The sequence below is a fragment of the Conger conger genome, chromosome 11 (assembly GCF_963514075.1).
Source record: "Conger conger chromosome 11, fConCon1.1, whole genome shotgun sequence".
In the NCBI taxonomy this organism is placed as follows: Eukaryota; Metazoa; Chordata; class Actinopteri; order Anguilliformes; family Congridae; genus Conger; species Conger conger.
In genome coordinates, this window is record NC_083770.1 from 13,118,378 (window position 1) to 13,145,562 (window position 27,185).

The following is a 27,185-nucleotide window of genomic DNA, read 5'->3' on the forward strand; positions in this document are numbered from 1 at the left end:
GGTTCTCTAGGTTTTCTTCTTGGAAGTCACTAACATGTGCCATTACTGCACTTTTGCACATTGCTCGTTTTTTCAACAAAACCTCACAGAGCAGCCCTTGCAAAGGTTGGCATCAATGTGAATCAGGAAGGTTCAGGAGTCTCAACAAGTCCAGAACAACGTCATTCAAACAGTACAAGAGGACATCTATGCTGACAATATCAGGTGCAGTCAAAAGCATGAAAGGATTCCCAATGGCAGTCCTCTTATGAATCTGGATCCCTTCATCAACGACTATGGGCTTCTGAGAGTCGGCGGCCACCTTCATGACTCAAGCCTCAGTCACAAAGAAGATAACTCTTTGATCATCCCAGGCAATCACCACATTGGAGCCTTGATAGTAAAACATCATCATGAGCGGACTCACCACCAAGGTCGTTTTTACACAGAAGGAGTTGTACGTACTGCTAGCTTCTGGATAGTTGGTGGTAAGAGAAAAGTGAGCAGCATCATCCACCAATGTGTTATCTGCAGAAGGCTTCGAAGTCCTCTTACTGTTCAAAAAAATGCCCAACCTTCCCCCAGATTGTCTTTCAACAGAACCTCCATTTACCAGTGTAGGGCTTGATGTATTCGGTCCATGGTGGGTCGACCCCAACGACCCATTCATACTCACTCCAGCTGAAAATGGCAGGCAAGCCAGCCAGACATTAAGTCAGGGACTGTTGTTCTCCTCAAGAACAGCCAAGCACCAAGGAATGAATGGCCTCTTGGAATGGTAACTCGGTCTTCCCTAGTAAAGATTGGATGGTCCGAAGGGTTGAAGGTCACAAGACCAGAAGGGACTAACCTGTCTCTTAGGCCTGTTGCAGAGATAGTGCTCCTCCTTCCACCAGAGCCGTAGTAAAAGTATATGTCGTGGAGTGGCGTTTAATCACGCCAGTCAGGGAATGTATTTGGGCGGCCTGTAGCATAGGGGTTAAGGTACATGACTGGGACCCGCAAGGTTGGTGGTTCGATCCTTGGTGTAGCCACAATAAGATCCGTGCAGCTGTTGGACCCTTGAGCAAGGCCCTTAACCCTGCATTGCTCCAGCGGAGGATTATCTCCTGCTTAGTCTTATCAACTGTACGTCACTCTGGATAAGAGCATTTTCCAATTATGGGTATGGGTAATTACATTTATTTAAGGTTTTTTACAACATCTAGTGGTGAGCAATGAGAACAGAGAGGAATAATGAAGAGTGTCATGTGACTTCCCATGAGCCATTAGTCAGGAAGTGAATTGTTCATGGCTTGGATATTCAAACAGGTGGTCAGTTCAATCAAGTAAATATCTGCAAACATCTTCAGCCTTTTGTTGCATTGTTGGTACAAAATCATATGTTCATGTTTCATCTACAATCATAATTCATTATTTCTAAGAAATGTGTTACGTTATGTTGATTTTGATGTAATAAGTTACTGAGCTATCTGTGTTAGCCAAATTCATGGGATAGCTAACTTCTACAGTAATACAGTAAATATTGCACAAGGATATAAATACTAATAATTAAGAACTTGCTATGACTGCATGATAGTGATTGTAAAAGACAATACATTTTCACAAACATTTTTTAAAGAAGTAATATATTAGGACCTCTTTGAGACAAACGTGGTGGTATATAATCATTACTGCGCACTACTGTATTTACAGTTATGTACAAGCATTCACAAGAAGTATTGTGTTATGATTTGCTCGCAGTTTCACCCTGTCCATTATGTCAATAAACCTGTGGACAATGAAATAACTGACTGCCAAGTGATATATAGTTCATATACCGAGGGCAGCACAAACGGAGCCAAAAGGTCCGGCTCACTTACTTGAATGAATGTTCCCATCACTAATGCAGACTTGAGTTCCTAACACCAAATTAGCTCACGATGTTCTGAGTAGTGCAAATTTAATAACGAATAAATAAAAAATAACTTCCAGATCAGCTTTGGTTTTTGTGTGGGTGAAGTCGAATTCATTCCGTTTTCATAAAAAATGTGGTCTCGTACGAGTCAAAACGAGTCACGTACACGATCTGTTTCAGCACACAGTGACATGATGATGGTGATCCCCTGTGACAGTGTGGTGGGGAAGCTGTTGCTAACAAAATCCTAGTTGTATAAAAAGGTATAAGGACAGTTTTTCAGACTAAATGTGAGAATGGGGGGAAAAATGTGATTTAAGTGACTTTGGCCATGGAATGATTGTTGGAGCCTGACAGGGTGGTTTCAATATCTTAGAAACTGCTGATCTTGTGGGATGTCGGAGGTCCAGGAAGCTCCTGAAAACTGTCAGTCAGAGCCTGGGTTACACCCTTTGCCCCAAGAGGATATGGAAGTCCTGCAAAAGAAAGTTATGTGCCCTGCCACCCTCACGGACAGGACTGTGGGGCAAAAGAAGCTGTTTTCCAGGAATTGGCGGAACGCAAAGCCCATGTGGACTGCCTGTAAGTAAGTGCACAGGACATTTCAAGTGTATTTTGTCTGAATGTTGTTTGCTGTTTGTGGGTAGGCCTGCATATCAATAATGATTCTCAATGACTGACATTGAAATACAACTTTTATTTTTCTACAGACATCGTCCTCCTATTTCTGTCATCTACCGTTAGCTCCAATCCGATCCATGCAAGTAAGTGTAGTCCTTCTAAACTTTATCTGTGTCTGTGAAAAACGGTCAATTATTTACATGTATGTTACTATGGTGATGAAGCCGCACTTTCATTGGTAAAGGTAAAGCCATGGAAGTGCCTTTTCCCCATTTACCCCTAAATGGTTTGGTCTTGGATGTCCTGTCATGACTGAACACGTGAACCCCTTCTCTGTTTCCGTGTCTCAGGGCAGTGTGCACTCTGCCTGGACCCAGAATGCGCAACACATATCCTCAGAATATTCAAAGGTGATGACCCCATTTGGTCGAACAGAATGTTGGGAATCGAAAACTGCTGCAAGGACAACCTGAACCCAGATGAGCCGTGTCAGCTGACGAACGGAAGCCTTGTGGTACAGTCTGACCAGCCCCTTTCCTTTGAAGGGAATGACAGCCTTTCAGGTGGCATGAAGGCTTTCCCCTCCGAGACTGTGTGTGAGTATTCCTGCTCTTGATCCAGTTTGTGTGTTGTGCTGTTGTGGTGCAGAGTCGAGATGGTGGGACAGTAAGATATGGAAATCTGGCAGATGATTCTGTTGTAAAAATCGAGAATGCAGTTCTCTGCAGTTAAACTATTCATACATTGTTCATCATTTCTGTTATTTATTTTTTCCCATGAATCTTTTATTTATTTTTTTATTTTATTTTATTTTTGCAATTTTTGTGTGCGATCATATGTCAGTTGTGTCATCATGACCGGCGCGACATTGGCTCAGGCGTTAAGAGCACTCGGAGGGTTGCCGGTTCGATCCCGCCTGGGTGTGTCGAAGTGTCCCTGAGCAAAACAACTAACCCCCAAACGCTCCCGACGAGCTGGTTGGTGCTTGCGTGGCAGCCAATCACCATTGGTCTGTGTGTGTGAATAGGTGAATGAGAAGCATCAATTGTACAGTGCTTTGGATAAAGGCGCAATATAAATTCACACACACCGAGATCAAATGCTAACCATTTACCATTTATGACCTCTTCTGCAGTCTGCGCTGGTCTTAACCTGCCTCCCGGACCCAAGTTTACCCCCGGTAAGCGCTCTCTGTGAGCTGGAAGATCAGACCCGGCATGCTGATTATCACTTACACTGTGGCCTAATGAGAGTGTAGCCTTGCAGGGTGATTGACATGCACTCACACATAGAGATCATTTTGGGGCACCATCGAGGCTGTCTGTCGATCTTTAACCCTCTCTGCTTTCTATGGTGCATGTACAGAGTTTTTATTTTTGTCATTTTTATTTGTTACACAGCCCCATTGGTGAACACTGCACCACGACCCCAGACACTGGGCCTCCATCTCCATCAGTTCTGAGCGAAAGGAAAGGAAACTGAAGGAAGAAATATGTCTGCTGATCTAATTCAGAAATCAACCATTTCATCCATTCTTTCTATCTTTTTCAGATCTTGCTGTAATTATTGGGGACATTTTAGGAGGTAATGTGAAGTTTCCTACAGCTACTGTGTATGCAGGATTCAAGCTGGCAACCTCCATGTCTTTAGCAGGCAGTGCAGGGGGAAGGGGAGAGGGAACATGCCTTTTCACACTGAACCCTTAGTTATGATTCTTATTATTCCCTGTTGAGAAATATGTCCATTAACTGATCGTTCTTGTGCTTATTGTTGCCATCAGTGTCGTTATCGTTATCATGGTATGGAAGTATGGAAAAAGGTATGTGGTTTCCAAAAATAATTCTTAAACTGAATTTGGGGGTGTGAGTGTGTACCATATTTAGTTTGTGGATCAGGGGTGGGTGAAGAAGACTGCTGTCAACCCCCCGAGCGGCCACTATGAATACCTTGTGATGCTCTTCGGGCTCACCAACTCTCCGGCCGTCTTCCAACACCTCATCAATGACATTCTCAGAGACATGATCAACCACTTCACTTTGTGTACTTAGATCATGTCCTCATCTTCTCTGTCACCCTGCAGGAACATATTTGTCATGTCCGGCAAATCCTCCGTCGCCTCCTGGAGAATAGACTTTTTGTCAAAGCCGAGAAGTGCGAGTTTCATCGCTCCTCCATCCAGTTTCTCGGCTTTGTCGTCTCCAGAGGGCAGCTCAGGGGGCTGAACTTTTGGTCCTCCATCTTTTCCCTGGAGGTCACCTCGGACCGAGGCCCTCAGTTCGCCGGCCAGTTCTGGAGAGCCTTCTGCGCACTCATTGGCGCCAAGGCCCAACTCTCCTCCGGCTTCCACCGACAGGTCAACAGGTAGATGGAGCATCTCAATCAAGAACTGGAGAAGACGCTCTGTTGCCTGGTGGAGAAATCTCCATCCTCCTGGGTGGACGGCCTCCTGTGGATTGAATATGCCTAAAATTTGTTGCCTCCTCCACTGGATTATCCCCGTTTGCTTGTTGCTGAGACGGGTGCGTGGGGGGTTTGGACCCAAAATGCGCGACTCAGAAACAATGGTGTAGTTAAATCCCATCAGGGCTTTATTCGGGGAAATCCAGAGAGTGTAGTCAAAAAACAAGCAATGTTCGGACACGTAATTATCCAGCCAGAAAACCAAAGCGCAGTACCGAGGGAGAAGGCAGTCTCGTCGTTGGTACACCATGCAGGAAGTTCTGTAGCCAGGAAAGCTGTCAGCGGGGCAAAAGCACAAAAGGCAAATTCATGGTACAGGCAGGCGATGGTCAACAAAACAGAAGTCAATAAACAATTGTCAAAAAACAGGCTTGGATCGTAACGGGTAGACAATGGCTTGGTATAAACAAGAGATGCACCGACGAACAGGAGGCAAAACATTTCGCACAGACATGACATGAGCTTATATGCAGGTGTAGACAGGTGTAGACAATTCGTTTGAGAGCAGCAAGAGAATGGAAATCAGGTATGGAGGACTGACAAGTTAACAAGGTAATTGGTCATCGTTAGTAATAAACCTATCCTGCCCTAGCATTAGTAAATTAATAAATTACTTGCACAAGAAACGTAAGGGAACATGATCACATGATTAGAATGGCAGTATTACCCAATCCTGATCTAGCATTAGTAGGTTAGTAAGTAGACAAGGGAAATTCAAACAATTAGGGTGTGAGTGACAGAAAGGGAGAGAGAAAAAGAAGGAATGCAAGGTTTGCAGAAAGACACGAAAAAGTGTATGCTAAATCAATGAACAGTACACAATAACATAAATTGTGACATAACCAGTTTGCAAAACAGTGAAAATAAACTATATAACATGACATGGCAAGACTAACAATTAAATAGTAACAACTAAACCTGAAACATAACATGACATGAAAGATAAAAACGTGGTGAGACTAGACTAACATAATACGTGACATGACAATAACATAACTAAGGCAATAACTAAACATAGAACATGACATGACAAACATGAAACGTTGCCTGGGCTACCAACTTCCTGCCTTTCCTGAGGAAGAGAAGGAGGTGGAGGTGCCGGTAGCTCAGCTCCTCATTCCAGTCTTACCTGGAAAAGGGCCCGCACGGTGCTCCTCAAGAGCATCTCTGAAATGAGGAGGATTGCCGACCGCCGCCGGTCTGCTCCACAATACACGGTCGGTCAGAAAGTCTGGCTGTCATCTAAAGACATTCCCCTCCGCTCCACCTGCCCCAAACATACCCCTAGGTTTATTGGCCCCTTCACCATCACCCATGTCCTTACCCCCTCTGCAGTCAGACTGTGCCTCCCACCTCCCATACGCCGCATCCATCGAGTGTTTCACGCTTCACAGGTGAAGCCAGTCGTCACATCCCCACTTTCAATTCAGATATATAATTATTGCCAGTAAAATTGCCATTTTACTTATTTAATTTTCATTTGAATTTTTCCAACAGCACGCTTCCATACCGTATAAAATCTAAACTGTGGTGTGCTCTTGAATTAGGACGTTTCCAAAACATGTATTACATGTATTGTCTTTTTCCATACGCCCCATGATGTTCTTCTATGTCCTCTCTTGGTAGACACTGGGAAAATAACCTCATGCCTGCCTGATCCATCCCTGCAATCTTCTGCTGATATATCATGGCATCCATCTTCCATGTTGAACCGCACCACAAATCTGTACTCCTCTCCCTCTCCCCATCCATCCTCCAGCCATTTGTCTGCCTCTTTTACCCACTTTTCTATTTGCTCCTGGGTCTTGAACAAAATCATTCCAAAGATGAAATTGAAATTCCCTCAACACCTGGACAGGTGTGGTTGTTCAGAATTCACATTCTGAACCATGAACAATGAAAAAATAATAATTCAGTTTTGGAGCTGTTATGTGAAAAGTTCTGAAAAAGTAAATTTGGTATCAAAAGAAATGATTGTTAGCAATTATACAAAAAAACTGTAAAACAAACCTATGTTGCAATTTATTTATTTTTATTTAGATTTTGTTTAATGATTCCACAGTATTCTACTGCTTCCACTCTTCCACAAAAAGAACCATGTTGAAATATGTATCCAGTATTTTTTTTTACTGCAATAGCTATTAAAGGATTGTAAAAACAACTAAACGGTGAAGCTATAGGTATCTTGTGTCTGGGTGATCGAAAACAAATGTTCATTTAGTATTTCACGATAAATGCGTTACTTGAACCAGAGAGTTTGGAAGTGCAAGGTTTCTTCAAAGATATGAATGCAGAATGCATGTTTTCAGCAGAACAAGTTGTGTTAACCATTTTGTATGTGCGTCTTGTGTCCAATGTTTTGAAAATTGAGCACAAACTTGTGAGATGTGTGCCAAAGTAAAAAATTAAATTAAAAAACTAATAACCAAACAAATAACTGTCTGTCTGGTGTCTTGGATTGCTGGTGCAAGTGCATCTTCCGGCTGCTGATTAGTTGGTTGCTAAACTGAAGACACACTGTTCTCGGCTTCACCAGGCGGTGGCACTGCCTCCATTCATTTTCAATGGGAGGGCCGTCCCAAAGCATGTTCGGATCAAAGCGGCTGGAAGCGGCTCGAAAGCTTGGAAAAGTTTATCTCCAAGATGGGAGCCTCTCCTCTCGAGAACCAAAACAGATTTGAATTCCGACGTCAACTTTTCCCTCCTTTCAGATTTACATTCCCTGTTCATTAGTTCCATTGACACGGAAGACGTTCATACAATAGAATGAATTGCCACTTGCAAATTTCACATTTAATGGAAGGGGAAACTGAAGCTGGCTAGCTTGTTCTGATCAATACACAGAGCATCGTTGCAATGCTGTAACATTGGCCACACGTTTCATGTCAGAAGGATACCTATGGCAAGCCGTTTTAACATTGAACCATTTTTCTTGTATCAAAATTCATATACACATATAAAACACATAAAAAATAGTATAGCCAGCTGAAATCACATGCAAAATGTATTAAAACTGGGGAATGAAAGTACTTTGGGTGTAGGAGGTGTGCACATGCATTAGCAAAAGGATTTTGTGGCATGAACCAACAGACAATAGAGGTGGTTCAGCAGACGAGCTAGTTTGGTAACGTAGCTACACACACAGGTCTGATAAAAGACATAAAAGGAAAACTGCCTGCAACGATTCATATCCACATAATCTGTGAACAACAGGCCTGAGTCAGAAGAGGAAGTGGTTTATCTTCCAAAAAAAAAAGAACTGGTTACGTGTTTATGAATATGTGCCTAGGGCTGGAACAGGTTTCGGGCTGCTCGGTGACATGACATGAGGTATCTATGTCTCCTCTTTCTAGAACTTACCAGAGCTTCTGGATACAGGACCCCCCCCCACCTAGCTGTCACACATGCATCCCTGAAATAGACTTCACCCTGGGCCAAAACATTTTGAGTCATCATAACTTGTTACTTACTAAATTAGGTCTTTTGAGGTTTTCATTCAGTGTCATGGTTGATGAGGGAAGTTTTTGAATTACTTTTTAAAGCATTTGTTTAATCCAACCCCTGTGCTGGGTAAACAATACACCACATTGAACTGAAGAGAAGCCAGACAAGAGGGGACACAAACCCCCACACTGAAGTGAAGAGAAGGCCACACCACAGGCTCAGAGGTGAGTGGTACTGTACTCATGTGGTGCTGTGCGTGCACTTCCATTCGTGCTTCACAGGGGTTTTTGAAAAGGGGGGCGGGTGGTGGAGGGGAACAACCACATGTCTCACACAGGTCCTTGTCAGTAACAGGCATCTACAGGGGCACAAACTGTAGCCAAAATAAGGAGGGAATGCTTTAATTCTGCAGTATGTATTGTGTGGGAACAGTGATTCTGAAAGGGGCCTTTTGTGAATGGGCTGCATCAGTGTTTGGGGATTTCCATACAATCACATCATTGTTCACGTCAATGAGTGTTATCTGTCTGCGGTTGTTGTGTTTATCTTCCAGGCGGGTGAAGTTGACAGGGCCATTGAATGTTACACCAACGCCATGAAGACCTGCAAGGACAAGAATGTGCTGGCTGTCCTCCACCAGAACAGATCAGCCTGCTACCTGAAACAGGTAAATCCACAGAATTATGAAGTGTACACACACACACACAGACAGGCACACACACACACACACATACACACACAGGCACACACACACACACACATACACACACAGGCACACACACACACACACACACTCACACACACTCACACACAGGCACACACAGGCACACACACAGACGCAAACACACATGGGCACACAAATACACACATATACACACATACGGGCACAAACACACACACACACACACACACACACACACACGGGCACACACACACACACGGGTACACACATACACAGACGCAGACACACACAGGCACACAAACACACATATGCAGGCACACACATACACAGATGCACACACACGGGCACACAAACACTCATATACACCCACATATGGTGATGGTCAACATTAGATATCTGCCAAATAAAAACCTGATTTTGAAAGAGAGACAGAGAGAGACTTTCACTTTTCATGTTTCTTTATTGAAACACACAACCTCAAAAAGGATTGCCTTAAAAACTATCCCCAGCCCCTATTTACACCCCCCCCCCCCAAACCAGACAAAAAGAAGGAACCAAAAATAACCTGACAAAAAGAAGGAACCAAAAATAACCTGACAAAAAGCCCAAGCACAAGTCAACGCAAACATAATTCCATCCTCCCCAATACACCATATTGTCTGCAATTTTGCCAGATCATGCATCATCATTATTGTGACACTAATACATTGTAACTAAAAATCACAGGCCCTAAAATGCAGAATAACCAAATTCAAATAAAGAAACTTACAAAAGAAACCAAGCAGCCAAGACAAAACACAACACATAACCCTCCTGTTTTCTGGAGCCTGTAGTAGGCATGTTCTGCTCTGATTCGGGCTGCCAGCATCTGCCCTATTCACAGGGTCAGGCCGCTGAGCCAGTCCCTCTCATGAGACTTTTCCGCGGCGAGAGCATTGTATAAACAAGTGAGGCAGAGACTCCCGCTCCAAACAAAGGGCAGCCCACAGGGGCACCAGATGTGAGAGAGAGAAAATGTCTTTGTTCCGTTTATGTAGAGTACGTTCATAAGCACAGATTTAAAATCAAAAAAGGAAAATGCACACCTTGTTTAGCAAAGCTACAAGGAGCTACAATAAGATCCGCACAGCCGTTGGGCCCATGAGCAAGGCCCTTAACCCTGCATTGCTCCAGGGGAGGATTGTCTCCTGCTTAGTCTAATCAACTGTATGTCGCTCTGGATAAGAGTGTCTGCCAAAATGCCACTATTGTAATGTAATGAACTCTAGCACAAAGTACCACTCAACCTGCAGGCCTGTGGCTAAGGTACATGACTGTGACCTGGAAGGTTAGTCCTCAACTAGGTGGATGTGAAGGACAAGCCAGCCATGAGATGTTTGAGCTGTCAAAGGTGCCATCAGACATGAAAGGGGCAGATGCAGATTGGTTTACAGGGATTGGCTACCCACAGGGCCCACGGCATAGATATTGTCCAAGGTTGGCTACACGTGAAAATTTATTTTCTCGTCCTTGCCCGGCAATTTGTCTGTGTCTCTTTTGTTTAAAGTCACTGACAGTCTTTAGTGACCAGAGGACTGCAAACATGGCAATAAAACAGTGCAGTTGTGATTCTGAGATACTTATAGGTTGACCAAATAACATCAACAGTACATTCAAAAGTGACTATGTGCTGCATATGCCATAAAACCCTACAGGTTATCAGCTGATCACACCTGAAATTCTGTTTTAATTCATGAATTGATTTATTAAAAGTATGACCAATATCAATTTCTCTTTCATCAGTCGCCTGACAAGACTATCCTACATGCAGTGGCATGTACATTGGTCAACTGCACCAACAGCTACGGAAAGAAGGAGATCATTCCGGAACTTGTTCAACTGGCAAAACTTTCGAAGCAGCATGTTCCTGAACAGCACCCTTAGGTAAACCAGGCCTTACCCCACCCTCTCCTAAAATAACTGCATTCTGGGTAATTCTGAAAGGGCACATGATACAGGGAAGGACATACTCTATGCCTTCTCCCAGCTCTGGCCATATTTGGATTGTGCAGGCAGCTGGCATTTAAAGAGCTGATTGTTTCACCGAAAGAAAGTGGAGAAAAAGGCGAAGGAAGCGCGTGTAGCTCCTCAGTTCTGTGGTAACTATGGAAACCCACACAAATATTACTCATTTCCCGCAGATAACTGGAGGTCATATAGAGCATTTTCGGTTGACAAACTACAGGTGATACAATTCAGGTTCAATTAGATGATTCTTGGAGATGGGTGGGGGAATTCAGGTTATGTTACTGCAGATCCAGACTGACTTGCATGGCAGGTTTTGTAAAAATCTATACACATACAGCTGGTTGTACTGTCTATTGTAGCCTGTTGTTTAAGTGCCTTGAAGGTGCACTGGCTGTGCCAGTTGAACCTGCAACCGCAGATGTGCAGACATAAGCCAAAGAAGTGCAAAAATTCAAAATGACGAATTCAGTTACGCGGGAAGCGTTCTTCACTATTGGATGATTCGGAGTCTTCTGAGTTGCTCGGTCCTGCCTAAGCCAAGGTTTGCGGCTCTCGTGGCGCGCACTCGTTCGTAGACTCGGCAGGAGTTCGTAGGTTTGCTGCGCACAATCGCATCGCACCCCGGGCTCGGAATCACGGTCACGGCCGGGATACGGTTTGAGGAATGCGTGTGGTTCTCAAGCTCGCTAGATCCATCCGGGCCGCCGAGGAGCGAGGCAGTTGCAGGTGCATGTATCCTCAGCTAACGAAGGTTGCCTTCTCCAACAGCCGCGACAGTGGATTCCGAAACGGCAGAAGTCCGATTGTGCATCTGTAGCAGATTTATTTTAAAGAAAACAGCCCAAAAAACACGCACTTTGCTCTTTGTGTACTGAATTCTATTAAAAAAATACATTATCTCAATCTTTTATTGCAGAACTAGAAGTACAAGGAGAGAAGAGTGAGGCTGTAGGATACCCTGTGCAGGAAATTGGGTAAGGTAACCGCTTAATTATTATATTTTATTAAACGGGCTTCATGACCTCAACAATTGAGTATATAGCAATATATTGTGAATGTGCTCCTCAGCATTGTATGTCGAAAAATATATTGCAATGACTAAAAGCAGCAGTCATTTTATATATTTCCACAAGTGTTTTATTGGTAATACTTGCTAATGGAATATGCTGCTGTGCGCTCCATTTCGTTACAATTTCGGTACAATTCGGACATCTAACGGTCAAGAGAGGAATTGCAGCAACAAACACCCTCAAACCACAACATGCACTGTTTGACAGTGACAAACGCGACAGAGCCTGCCGTCTTTTCGTAGTGTTCTAGTAAGAAAGTATTCGGTGACTTAAGGTGGCTTAATGAAACGTTGCTGCACAACACAATATGTTCTGTCTTTTTGGAAGTTTTTACTTTAGCTAACCAGGCACATCTTTGGGCACACTAATCCCTGTCGACCCTTCTGGCTCCTGGGAGCCAGTTCTCTCTTGTGTCTCCATGTGGACACATTTCTGATGTACTGGACCAGAATGTGCACCAACCCTGCAGGCTGCAGCGGGACCTGAAACAGTGAGCAGTTTCACAAGCTTGCAACTGCACTGGATAGGAACAGGCAGTACAACGAGGACATTTCAAGCATATAAATAGTTTGTGTTTGTTTACATTGTCCTTATTGAAAAACAAGCAATTGTTTGTTTAAATGTGAATAGTAAAGGTTATCCTAGATAATGTATGATGCCGACAAACCATTGGCAACAGGTACTTTAGAGGTGACAAAAATGACAACTGCTTTCTAACCAAACCACTCACAATCTTGCTTCTACTTTGCATGATACTCGGAAGGTAATCACTGTTTTCCTCCAGCATTTGCTTGGAAAGGTAAATTAAACAAGAAATCAAAGTTTAGTGGAGATGGCAGCTTCGATAGGTGACCTGCTATGCTCTTATGGCAGTAAACGGTGGTGGTTAGGATGCAAACCCACCACCAATACAAAATGGGGGAATAATAGGTTTGAGCCTTTCAGTTTAGATTTATAATATATCATTGACTATTTTGCTCTGATTCCATTTTTGCTTTACCTTCACCTTTGAACACAGACACACACACTCTACACTAGCCCTCCCACCAGTAGGGACAGTTGATCACATAAAGGGTTCAGTTGGTTCAGTTTGGCTTGTCGGACGTGTCCCTTGTGAATTTCCCTTTGCACTTTGCAATAAAGCTTTTCAGTTGAGAAGTGATCAATGTGTTACTTCGCCAGTTCAAATTTGATTCCGGGAGAAGAATATTCCCAACAGTAGGGTTTTTATAGGGGCTCAAAACAATAGTATAGCGGCCATTCTGATTGGTTGAAAAGGTATAAAGTTGAGCGTGCCATATGGCACTCTTGGGACTGAAAGGGTTAAGGACGGCAGAAACATGAATGAAGCGCCAAACATTTTCCCGCTGACCAATAGTGTCACTCGATTACTCATCTTGAACCTGATTAAACTTTATATTCTCCTCTGAGGCTCCTACAGTCATTGACAACTTAATATGTAGACCTGTATACCAGCTTGGTAATGCAAGTATTTAATTAGCCAATCATGTGGCAGCAACTGAATGCATAAAAGCATGCTGAAGTGGTCAAGAGGTTCAGCTGTTTCAGACCAAATGACAGAATGGGGGGGGGGAAGTGATCGAAGTGACTTTGACCATGGAATGATTGTTGGTGCCTGACAGGGTGGTTTCAATATCTTAGAAACTGCTGATCTCGTGGGATGTCGGAGGTCCAGAAAGCTCCTGAAAACTGTCAGTCAGAGCCTGGGTTACACCCTTCGCCTCAAGAGGGTATGAAGGTCCTGCAAACGGAAGTTCTGCACCCTGCCACCCCCACAGATAGGACTGTGGGGCAGAAGAAGGTGTCCTCCAGGAATTGGTGGAGTGCAAAGCCCACGTGTAAGCAAGTGCACAGGACATTTCAAGTGTATTTTGCTGGTTGTGGGTAGGCATGCATATCAATAATGATTCTCAATGACTGACATTCCAATACAACTTTTATTTTTCTACAGACATCGCCCTCCTGTTCCTGTTATTGGTACCTACCGTTAACTTCAATCCGATCCCTGCAAGTATGTGTTCATTTACATTAAATTTTAATCATTTGGCAGATGCTTTTAATCCAAAGCGATTTACAAGTGCATGGGTAATCCTTCTCCCTCCAAGAAGAGTTCTTAACTGCACAAGGACACAAGCAGCCAGTTTCACAGACAGATTGAGCCTAGTCCTAGACTCATTTCTATTTTGAATGGAGATGCTCTGTACAAAGCTCAATTTAGCCCAGGACTAAACTTCATCTCTGTCAGTAAACCTGGCCTGCAGTACGTACTTACGTAGCCCTAGCTCCCTCTGGTGGGAAAAGGTGTGTGTGTGTTGTAAGCCAAGGCTATGAGGTGATCGCTAATATGACTTTATGGGCTACTTATGTTATATTCACAAGTGATGTTACCTCCGTTAAGGGAGACAAATGATAAGTACTATGAAAATGAATTGAATTCATTAATACCTTTTTAATTAATTAAATTAAAGGTTTTAACATGGCCTGTGGCGGCACGGATGGTGCAGTGGGTAGCACTGCCGCCTCACAGCAAGGAGGTCCTGGGTTCGAATCCCCATCGGCCGGGGGCTCTCTGTGCGGAGTTTGCATGTTCTCCCCGTGTCTGCGTGGGTTTCCTCCGGGTACTCCGGTTTCCTCCCACAGTCCAAAGACATGCATGTTAGGCTGATTGGAGAGTCTAAATTGCCTGTAGGTATGAGTGTGTGAATGACTGGCGTGTGTGCCTTGCGATGGACTGGCGACCTGTCCAGGGTGTATTCCTGCCTTTCGCCCAATGTATGCTGGGATAGGCTCCAGCCCCCCCTGTGACCCTGTTCAGAATAAGCGGGTTCAGATAATGGATGGATGGATGGATGGAACATGGCCTCCCCTGTGTGGTGGTTTGGCATGCTTTTTATAAGCTGGACTGTGCGTCTCCAGTCAGAACACTCATCCCATCTAGTCTAATCTCCATTTTGTCTAATTTAACTAATTTAATTGTTTTTAACACCTCCACCAGTGCCCACCCTCACACACCCCACGGGGGTTACATTGGCTCAGGAGGTAAGAGCAGTCGTCTGGCAGTCAGATGGTTGTCGGTTCGATCCAACCATTTACCATTTACCCCTAAATGGTTTGGTCTTGGACGTCCTGTCATGACTGATGGGAACCCTGCTCTTTTCGCTCGTATCAACACGTGAACCCCTTCTCTGTTTCCGTGTCTCAGGGAAGTGTGCACTCTGCCGGGACCCACAATGCGCAGCACACCGCCTCAAAATATGCAGAGGTGATAACTGCACATGGCTGGACAGAACGTTGGGAATCAAAAACTGCAGCAAGGACAACCTGAAGCCAGATGAGCCGTGTCAGCTGATGAACGGAAGCCTTGTGGTGCAGTCTGACCAGCCCATTTCCTTTGAAGGCATGAAGGCTATCCCCTCCAAGAATGTGCGTGAGTACTCCTGCACTTGATCCAGTTTGTGTGTTCTGCTGTTGTGGTGTAAAGTCGAGATGGTGGGACAGTTGGATATGGAAATCTGGCAGATGATTCTGTTGTAAAAGTCGAGAATGCAGAACTATTCATACATTGTTCATCATTCAAAATGCCCCAGGCAGCTGAAACTGCATTTCTGTTATTTATTCATTTTTTCCCTCAGTTTATTTCATTTTTTTGCAATCATTGCAACGACTTTCATGAAGGGAGATTTAATTTAATGCAGTTTCCCCATCTGTCGGACTGTGTGTAGTGTTGTGGATGTGTGTGCGATCATATGTCAGTTGTGTCATCATGACCGGGGCGACATTGGCTCAGCAGGTAAGAGCAGTGGTCTGGCAGTCGGAGGGTTGCTGGTTTGATCCCGCCTGGGTGTGTCGAATTGCTAACCATTTACCATTTATGACCTCTTCTGCAGTCTGCGCTGATCTTGACCTGTCTCCCGGACCCAAGTCTCTCCTCGGTAAGCACTCTCTGTGAGCTGGAAGATCAGACCCGGCATGTTGATTATCACTGTGTCCTAATGATAGTGTAGCCTTGCAGGGTGATTGACATGCACTTACACATAGAGATCATTTTGCGGCACCATAGAGGCTGTCTGTAGATCTTTATCTATAACCCTCTCTGCTTTCTATGGTGTTGGGACAGCATGTACAGAGTTTAAATTTTTGTCATTTTTATTTGTTACACAGGCCAATCGATGAACACTACCGCCAACACCACGACCCCAGACACCGGGCTTCGTGAGTTCTGAGCGAAAGGAAAGGGAACTGAAGGAATCTGTCTGCTGATCTCATTCAGAATTCAACCATTTCATCTGTCCTTTCTATCATTTTCAGATCGTGCTGCAATTGGGTGGAGTGCAGGAGGTAAGGTGAAGTTTCCTACAGCTACTATGTATGCAGGATTCAAGCTGGCAACCTCCATGTCTGTAGCAGGCAGTGCAGGGGGAAGGGGAGAGGGAACGTGCCATTTTGCACTGAACCCTTAATTCTTATGATTCCCTGTTGACAAAGGTGTCCATTAACAGATCGTTCTTGTGCTCATAGGTGTTGACATCCGTGTCGTTATCGGGGTCCTTATCGTTATCGCTGTCATTATTGGTATCATCGTATGGAAGTGTGGAAAAAGGTACGTGGTTAACAAAAATTATTGTTAAACTGAATTGGGGGGTGTGAGTGTGTACATTTGGTGTAACGGTGTGTACCATATGTAGTGTATGGATCAGGGGTGGGTGAAGGGGGCGGAATCCGACCCTGGGTTTCATGACAACACCAGCTCTTAATGACTGAACTGGCCGCTTGCGTGTGTCCTGCTAAGCTGGTGCAGCTGTGCCGTAGTCTCTTCCACAAGTGAAACTGTCCTTGTAATTCAGGGAGCCCCTCCGTTTCACAACTTTGTGCAGACTTAATATTAATCCGTCATATGTTCATCTGAGATTTGAGATCAAGTATAGGCACTTGCTACATCCACAGCATGCAAGCGTTTCCTGAAGATTTTACCATGCTCATGTACGGGATAGAACAAGTGTGTCTTATGGAGCGGTCACAAAACGAAATCTAAGGTACATTGTGCACCCCCTGGTGCAGGAAGCAAGAGCTTGCAGACCAACAGGGCCGGATTATTCCGTGTGTGAAGAGGTTTGCGTTTTAAGGTTGTCCTGGATTCCAATCAATAGTCCAATGACGTCAAACTTTATCGGCACCAGCATGTATTTCACAGATGTACCCTCTTGCTTTGCTTATTCCAACTGCCGTTAACTTTGTCTGGACGAACTGAACCTTACTGAACTCTACAGTAACCAATCAGAGGGGAGTGTGTGCATGTTCCCAAAGATGACTTGCTATTCATGTCAGTTAACAGAAAAATGTCATTTTGGCTCTTCCTAAGGTTCAAAAGGTGTTGCCAAAGACTGGGCAGGATGGGTGGTCCTCAGAACGCTGCGCCTCCTGATGGGAACATTATTGCATTAGGCAGAAGCTCTTATCCAGAGCAACGTACAGTTTATTAGACTAAGCAGGAGACAATCCTCCCCTGGAGCAATGCTGGGTTAAGGGCCTTGCTCAAGGGCCCAATGGCTGTGTGGATCTTATGGTGGCTACACTGGGATTAGAGCCACCGATCTTGCGTGTCCCAGTCATTTACCTTAACCACAATGCTACAGGCCGCCTGTCACATTTCAGGTCTGTCTTGCCTTGTTTCATGTTTAATCATTTTGTCTTAATCACGTATTGTCTTATCATGTATTATGTTAGTCTAGGTTCGTCATGTTGTTTAGTTTATTTCTTGTTACGATTAATTTTCTTGTCATGTCTAGTTATGTTTTTGTTACGATTATTTTACCTTGTTATGTTTAGTGGTTATCGTCTTAGTTCGTTTAGTGTTATGTTTTGATTTATGTTCATTGTTACGTCAACTGGTCGTTGTTTAAACATACACTTTTACATGTCTTTCCGCAAACCTTGCATTCCGGTTTTCTCTCTCTCCCTTTCTGTCACTCACACCCTAATTGTTTCTATTTGTCTATTTACTAAAACTACTAATGCTAGATCAGGATTGGGTAATACTAACAGACTAATCATGTGTTCATGTTACCTTACATTTCTCGTGCATGTCATTTACTAATTTACTAATGCTAGGGCAGGATAGGTTTATTACTAACGATTACTAATTACCTTGTTAAACTTGTCATCCATCGCACCTGTTTTCCATTCCTTTGCTGCTCTCTAACTAATTGTCTACACCTGTCTACACCCGCATTTATAGCCCAGTCGCACTTCTGTTCTTTGTGAAATTGTCTGCCTCTTGTCTGTCAAAGCAACCCGTGAGCATTTTTACCATTGATCTCACAGTAAGAGCCAAGCCTGTTTATCGACCACTGTTATTGATTTCTGTTTCGTTGACCATCGCTTGTTTTTGACCACGTCCTCGCCTACTGTTTTTGTACCTTCGCCTCGCTGTTTGTTTCATGGTTTCGACTTCCGCATCGCCCTCGACTACGACCCTGCCTGCCGCCCGCCTATATTTCTGCCCCGCTGACAGCTCTCCTGCTACCGGACCTCCCTGCACGTCTACCGACTACAAGTTTGCCTCTTCCCTCGGCACCGTGTTTTCTGATTTGTTTATTGTTTTATTGGCTGGATCTACATGTATGGACTTTGCTTGTTTTGACTACGCTCCTGGGATTCGTCTTGAATAAAGCCCTGACGGGACTTTATTTTACTATTGTTTCTGAGTCGTGCATTTTGGGTCCAACCCCCACGCACCTGTCTCACCGCCCTTTTTTTAGGTTATAGTTTCTTTCCCCTTCATTGCTTTTCTTGTATCATTTCTTCTGATTGAGGATTTGTTTGATAAATTGCTTTATTGAATTGCTTTATTTTGTTAAATGCCTAATTTGATTACATGTCATTTGGTTGATGCTTTAATCCTAAGCAATGTACAGTTAATTAGACTAAGCAGGAGACAATCCTCCCCTGGAGCATTGCAGGGTTAAGGGCCTTGCTGAAGGGCCCAACGGCTGTGTGCGGATCTTATTGTGGCTACACTGGGGCTCAAACCACCGACCGGTCCCAGTCACGTACCTTAACCACTACGCTACAGGCCGATTTAACTTTAATTAAAATCCTTATACTTAGTTCATATAATTGGCCAAATTTTCGAAGACTGGTGTTATGCTTCTTCCTTCTATATTTGAAAGAGTGATAACATTTACGTTTACGTTTTTACGTTTTTTTCTTACAATAATCATGAATCACCCTAATTATAATGTGTGTGTATGTGTAGGTTGATTGGGGTGTTTTAACTCTCAAATGTTCAGAATTCAGAGTACTGAGCATTAGGCAGGGGCACTGATCTGTTAAAACAGCTGGTTTGAGCAAAACATTCAAATGAATCCTCACTTTTTTTACACTTGTCATGCCAAAAAGGCATTTTGAATTTGAAAATTGAGTTTAGTTCAATATTTAAAAAGTTGTGGAAACATGACACATTCAATTCCAGATCAAAGCATTAGCAAATTTTATCAAGTGTGCGTTATTCTTTTACAGGAAGCAAAGAAATGGAATATTAATCTGTTCAAAAAAATGGCAGTGTCAACATTTTTCTCTTAAGTCTCTTCAAACTGTATGAACTGAAGAAATTTTTCAAGATTTAACCACTTTAAATTACTGAACTAATATTTAGTTGCATAACCATTGTTTTTGATAACTGCTGCGCATCTGCGTTGCATTGAGTCAACCAACTTCTGGCACCTAGAAATATATTGAGGTATTTCCGCCCCGGATGAACAAACTACATTCCACAGTTCCTGTGAATTTTTGTGTTTTGCTTCAGAAGCAGCATTTTTAATGTCATCCCACAAGTTTTCAATGAGGTTGAGGTCGGGGGATTGAGCTGGCCACTCCAATACCTCAATCCTTTTTGTCTGGAACTAAGATATTGCTTGCTTACTCATGTGTTTGCAGTCATTGTCTTGTTGAAACACCCATTTCTGGGGCATTTCCTCTTTGGCATATGCCTCTTCGATGTGCTGTGCACCTTTTCACAAATCAGCAAGGCAAAGCAATAGCTTACGCACCTTTATCACGAAAAGTCATGAAGCAAAAGTATCATGCATGCACACTTATGCGCATTAATGACTTTTACTTGTTTCATACACTACATTATGATAATGTGATTGTATACCACATTTTACTGTTATATTTGAATTAAATTCGGTCCCTCATTTTGGCTTCATTGACCCATGTCATAGCCTGCCTTCTGCTGCATCACTGTAACTCGCTGCATCCGTGTTACAAAAAGGGCATCCTATACACAATCTTGTCAACATCACCTTCGACACACCCATTTGTTATATAAATGGTAAATGGCAGGCATTTATATAGCGCCTTTATCCAAAGCGCTGTACAATTGATGCTTCTCCATTCACCCATTCATACACACACTCACACACCGACAGCGATTGGCTGCCATGCAAGGCCCCGACCAGCTCGTCAGGAGCATTTGGGGGTTAGGTGTCTTGCTCAGGGACACTTTGACACAGCGCGGGCGGGGGATCGAACCGGCAACCCTCCGACTGCTCTTACTGCCTGAGCCATGTCGCCTATTACATTTAGTAATCTAGACAATTGTGGCCCTTCTAACTTACACCTCTACTATATTTTCCGAATGGTCTAGCGGTTAGGATTCCTGGTTTTCACCCAGATGGCCTGGGTTTGACTCCTGGTATGGGAAGCGCTTTTACTCTGTCTATGCTTGAACAAAGACTCAATTGTTGGCTGCAAAGGCGGGCGCGTTATTATGTAGCGACTTGTTGAACTTGACAGAAGTAGCCTAATTTAATGAAGGCTACTCTTTCACAATGTGAATGTGCACATTAACCAGACCAGGACTCAAAAAGTAGGCCAGGCCATAGGCGCTTCGGCTTTGCAATTCACAGCTGACATTCGTTCACAGTCGGAAGAAAATAGAAATAACATAGCAATAGATCAATAGGCCTAATTTAATGTGTATGCACATTACATTCACGGTGGGTTTACTGAATCGTGCCAGAAGAACCATCTCTGGAACAGATATATATGGAACTACTCAGAAAAACTCGCATTACAATTTAACATCGAAGTCTACAATCACCCAACACCGCAGAATGTCAGTATTGTGTATAAAGGGATCGAATTTTGACAGCCAGTTAGACCTAATCGTCACAATGACCATTCCATTGTCGACCTCTGTTTGTGTGTTAGCGACTGATTTCCATTGCATCACAACGTAAAGCAGAATATTTAATTAAGCTCCGCAATATATTTACGACACTCGTATAAAACATTTGTATATTTCGGCTGGAACTTTCGATGTCGGAGCAAACAGAAAGCCATGGCTATTCAGAGTATTTGCGCTGCCCGTCCCTTCACGTGAGTTCTCTTCGTTTTAACATTTAATTGAGCGACCAGATTAGCCTACCAGATATCTCGAATTCATTTACCCTATGGCTCGTCAAAATGTAAGATATCTCTAATTGCATTTTGACACGTAGCCGAAGATTGATGCACTTTTGCCCTTACGTTAAATCTAAAACGTGAATGCCAGATATCTATTTAAATTATAACAAGTCTTTACTCAAATTTGACATATCTCCACTCGGTCTGACTAGTCGTAATTGCAATTAAATATAGGCCTATCGTTAATTCCTCATGATTAAAGATATATCTAAATACTGATTCTTGATATCTGAAACTAAGATATTATTAGTCGAAATACAGTTGTACATATCTTAACTGGAGAAAAACTAAAGTGTAGATATCTCAAATTTGAGTTACGACTATGATTAGTCGAGTTACGACCGATTGCCAGCGAGTGCTTTAAATACCCTCAAGAGGTAGGCTCCCCTGGCACTAATGAGGGCCAGATGAAAATAATGAGTCCCTGCCCTCTGGTGGCCACAACCGGTCACTACCTCCCAACCATGACAAAACTGAATTGTAAATATAGCCTACCTTTAATCGGAGGTTCCCGTATATATATCTTTCATTGGAGTTACGTCAATCTTATACGTGCTACTGCAATTAAAGACATCTTAAATTAGTATTTTGACTAGCCATCACCCTGTTGCAACCCGGGGGCAGACTGACGGAGTAGTACGGGTTTCTCCGATGGCATCTGAGAAGGCGTTCTGCAGGCTTTAAAAGTCACTCAGACCCCTAATTGGGATTAAAACTCTCACTGGAGAGTTTTGGGACTTTAAAACTCTTGCTCAGATTTAACTAATCCAATATTTCATATGCAACGCTTCCTTGGTAGGTTTCTATTATGCCTTTTGTCCCAGTCATTATTGTCATTTGATGATATAATATTGATGATGATGAGGGGTGGCCTGTAGTGTAGTGGCTAAGGTAAATGACTGGGACACGCAAAGTCGGTGGTTCGATCCCTGGTGTAGCCACCATAAGATCCGCCCAGCCGTTGGGCCCTTGAGCAAGGCCCTTAACCCTGCATTGCTCCAGGGGAGGATTGTCTCCTGCTTAGTTGAATCAACTGTTTGTCGCTCTGGATAAGAGCATCTGCCAAATGCCATTAATGTAAATGTAATATACACTCAGTGAGCACTTTATTATTATTCTGCTGCAGTAGCCTTTCACTTATAGGTTTGACGCGTTGTGTGTCCAGAGATTCTCTTCTGCATACCACTGTTGTAATGTGTGGTTATTTGTGTTACTGTCACCTTCCTGTCAGCTTTGACCAGTCTGGCCATTCTCCTAAGACCTCTCATTAACAACACATTTCTGCCTGCAGAACTGCTGCTCACTGGATATCAACAGTTACAGAAATACTAAAAACAGCCCTTCCATCACCAACAATCATGCCACGGTTGAAATCACTGAGATCACATGTTCTCCCCATTCTGATTTTTGATGTGACATTTACTGAAGCTCCTGACCACTATCTACATGATTGTATGCATTGCACTGCTGCCACCCAATTGGCTGATTAGATAACCGCATGAATACCTAAGTGTAATAAAGTAAATATGTTCCTAATAAAGTGCTTGGTGAGTGTATTAGGCAAAATCCATATCCATCCATCCATTATCCGAACCCGCTTATCCTGATCAGGGTCGCAGGGGGGCTGGAGCCTATCCCAGCATACATTGGGCGAAAGGCAGGAATACACCCTGGACAGGTCGCCAGTCCATCGCAGGGCGCACACACCATTCACTCACACACTCATACCCACGGGCAATTTAGACTCTCCAATCAGCCTAACGTGCATGTCTTTGGACTGTGGGAGGAAACCGGAGTACCCGGAGGAAACCCACGCAGACACGGGGAGAACATGCAAACTCCGCACAGAGAGGCCCCGGCCGACGGGGATTCGAACCCAGGACCTCCTTGCTGTGAGGCGGCAGTGCTACCCACTGCACCATCCGTGCCGCCTGCAAAATCCATATGCTAGGCTTTTTAAAAATCAGTAAATCAACTCGCAGACCACTTGGAATTGTTCACGGACCACCAGTGGTGTGCAGACGACAGTTTGAGAACCGCTGGTGTAGGAGTAAAAGTCACCGATACACTTGACCATTTTTTTATTTTTTCTTACTTTCAGCAACTTGACCCTAATCTCAACATTTCTCTTATCTCTGATTATTCTGTCTGTCTGCCTCTCTCATTTCCACACACTGGCCAGTGTTTGAATAAAAGCATAACCTACACCATGACATTTCCCCCAAGTAAGACAGGTTCACACTGTCCTCACTTTAAATCCATTTTGTAATGATGTATTCATATTTTGTGTTTTTATCCAGTATATTTCCTTCTACATCATCCTACATATTTACTTCTAATTATTTATAACAGTATTAAGGTTGCATGATGTCAGTCAGTTCTGAGAATGGGGGGGGGGGGGGCTCTAATTATTCTTGCAAGCTGCATGCGGCAGCTGTCAGCTAAATGGCCGACTACACACCTCTGTTTGGCCGGATACTTTTAGACATATATTTATTTGTACTGTATTTTTTTTAGATAAAATTATGTCAACAAAATATTTTTTCTCCCCACTGCCAACACCCCTAGCTGGCTACTTTACTCACCTGGCAGGCTATTGAAAGATTTGGGGAACACTACTATGGTATGGCAAGAGAGAGAGGGGGATGCGGAGAGATGGAGAGAGAGAGGGAAAAGGCTTAAGAAGCTATGACAACTTTGAAGAGAACATTTGGCTTAGTAACAATCCAACAGTCACATATTGATTCCATCAATCTTCAGTCCCCTATCAGTCCTTAGCACTTTACAAAATCTATTAGGGTCGTTTAAAAAACGCAGGGAAACTTGTATACCCCCACACAGCCAGGTGGCGCCGTTTCGCCATTTATTCACCTCGCATTTTCAAACTGATATGAAATCTCATTTTGGTAGCAGCTGATGTCATGTCAGACAGGCGTGATAGTCTGGAGATGCCGTGGTGAACGTTATGCTGCCTGTAACATCATCCAGCATGACCAGTTTGGCGGTGGGTCAGTGATGGTCTGGGGAGACATACCCTTGGAGGGTCACACAGACCTCCATGTCATAGCCAACAGTACCCTGACTGCTGTTAGGTACCAGGTTGAAATCCTCAGACGGATTGTCAGACCTTACACTGGTGCAGTGGGCCCTGGGTTCTCCAGACCATATAAAACCTTTCACCTTCAGAAGCTGCCAAGAGAGAATTGTGTGTCTTCACCGATGCATCAGCTAAAGCCATTGCTGCAGTGGCTTATCTAAATCTTACTGACAGTGACGGGACCAACCATGTGGGCTTCGTCATGGCCAAAGCTAAACTGACTCCACGTCCAGAACACACAATACACGGCGGTAGAGTTAGCAGACTTAATCTCAACAGAGCTAGATCTTCAGATCGATGCTCCAACTTTCTACCTGGACAGCAAAGTGGTCCTAAGGTACATATGCAATGAGACCAGACGTTTTTATGTTTACATAAGTAGGGGGGTGGCCTGTAGCGTAGTGGTTAAGGTAAATGGCTGGGACCTGGGTGGTTCTAATCCCGGTGTAGCCACAATAAGATCTGCACAGCCATTGGGCCCTTGAGCAAGGCCCTTAACCCTGCATTGCTCCAGGGGAGGATTGTCTCCTGCTTAGTCTAATCAATTGTATGTCGCTCTGGATAAGAGCGTCTGCCAAATGCCAATAATGTAATGTAACATAAGCATCAGAAGATCCTCCCATCCCGACCAGTGGAACTTTGTACCCACAGATCAGAATCTGGCAGATCATGTCACCCGATCTGTCGTTGCAAACCATTTAACAGAAATCTTAACAGAAACGTGGCTCTCACAAGAGAACACAGCCACCCCAGCCGCCCTTTCCTCTGCCTCTTTTTCCCACACACCCAGAACCTCTGGCAGAGGAGGTGGCACAGGTCTTCTAATCTCATCCTCATCCTTCTCCTCTTTTGAATTTCATGTGCTTTCTGTTACTTACCCATGCAAACTCTTTATTATTGTTATTTATCGCCCCCCGGGTCCTCTGGGGAGCTTCTTGGATGAGATGGACATCATCCTTAGCTCCTCACCAGACAATGGCACTCCCCTGATCCTCCTGGGTGACTTCAACCTGAACTCAGAGTCCACCTAATCTACCTTTCTCTCCCTCCTTTCTTCTTTTGACCTTACCCTCACACTTTCCCCTCCCACCCACAAAGCAGGCAACCTTCTTGACCTGGTCTTCACAAGGAGCTGCACACCACCAACCTCTCTGTAACACCACTCCATATATCTGACCACTCCATCTCTTTTTCTCCTCCACTCTCCTCTAACACCCATCCATCTCTCCCACCATCCACTGTCACCTGTCAGCCTAACCTACCCCACCTGTCTACCCCCACCCTCTCGTCGGCAATGCTCTCCTCCCTACCATCTGCGGAGTCTTTCTCTCGACTGTCTCCCGACGATGCTGCTACAACCCTCATGTCCTCCCTCTCATCTTCCTTTGACTCTCTATGTCCCCTCACCACCAAACTAGCTCGGGCCTCCCCCAGTCCTTGGCTTTCTGATGCTCTACGAGCTGTCCAAACCAAACTGTGGGCAACGGAGAGAAAATGGAAAAGGTCCTGTCTCCCCAGTGATATAGCTTCCTTCCATGCCCTCCTATCATCTTTCTAATCCTCTGTCTCTCTAGCTAAATCTTCCTTCTTCCACTCTAAAATTAACGTGGCCGCCTCTGATCCCCACAAACTGTTTTCAACCTTCTCCTCTCTTCTCGCCCCCCCCCCCCCCCCCCCCATCTCCCTCATCACTCACACCTGATGACTTTGTCTCCTTCTTTGAAAAGAAGGTAGATGCCATTCGCAATTCCTTCTGAGACCACCCTGCTCGCGGTCACTGAGGCTCTCCACTCTGCTGAAGCCAAATCCCTCTGTCCTCATCTTCCTCGACCTGTCGGCCGCCTTTGATACAGTCAACCATGAGATTCTGCTCTCATCGCTGACTGGGATGGGTGTCACAGGATCTGCACCAGCATGGTTTTCCTCCTACCTCTCTGGTTGTTCCTACCAGGTGACTTGGAGGGGCTCTGACCCCAACCCCCTACAAATGGGAGCCCTGCAGGGCTCAGCTCTAGGTCCTCTCCTCTTCTCTCTATACACCATGTCTCTTGGTTCTGTTATCTCTTCCTATGGCTTTTCTTACCATTCTTACATGACACCCAACTCTTTCTTTCCTTCCCCCCAATACTCAGGTCACCACACAGATCTCTGCCTGCTTGGCTGATATCTCTGTGTGGATGACTTCCCACCAGCTTAACCTTGCCAAGACTGAGCTTCTCTACATCCCTGCTAAGTCCTCAACGACAATTGACCTCTCACTGATTGTTGAGGACTTTGTAGTATCCTCCTGCCATACAGCCAAGAATCTTGGGGTGACTCTTGATAACCACCTCATCCTGGCTCCACATGTATCCTCCACTGCCAGAACCTGCAGGTTCTTCCTCTACAATATTTGTGGTATCCGTCATCTCCTGATGGAGAAAGACACCCAGCTCCTAG

The 27,185-nt window shown here is 44.2% G+C and overlaps 1 protein-coding gene across 11 annotated transcripts in view; it reads left to right on the forward strand.

Annotated features, from left to right (window-relative positions):
• The first annotated feature begins 11,102 nt into the window (after positions 1 to 11,102).
• The window catches only part of LOC133140817 (uncharacterized), a 34,046-nt gene continuing 17,963 nt past the window's right edge, over positions 11,103 to 27,185 (forward strand). The window contains exons 1-10 of one of the 11 annotated variants that reach the window (XM_061261048.1): positions 11,103 to 11,221; positions 12,007 to 12,064; positions 13,823 to 14,019; positions 14,133 to 14,192; positions 15,384 to 15,608; positions 16,069 to 16,113; positions 16,343 to 16,393; positions 16,490 to 16,519; positions 16,700 to 16,781; positions 18,693 to 18,872. In XM_061261048.1, the coding sequence (XP_061117032.1) occupies positions 13,842 to 14,019; positions 14,133 to 14,192; positions 15,384 to 15,608; positions 16,069 to 16,113; positions 16,343 to 16,393; positions 16,490 to 16,519; positions 16,700 to 16,781; positions 18,693 to 18,849 (828 nt within the window). In that variant the 5' untranslated portion in view covers positions 11,103 to 11,221; positions 12,007 to 12,064; positions 13,823 to 13,841 and the 3' untranslated portion in view covers positions 18,850 to 18,872. The other 10 variants (XM_061261049.1, XM_061261050.1, XM_061261045.1 and 7 more) reach the window with 10 other exon arrangements.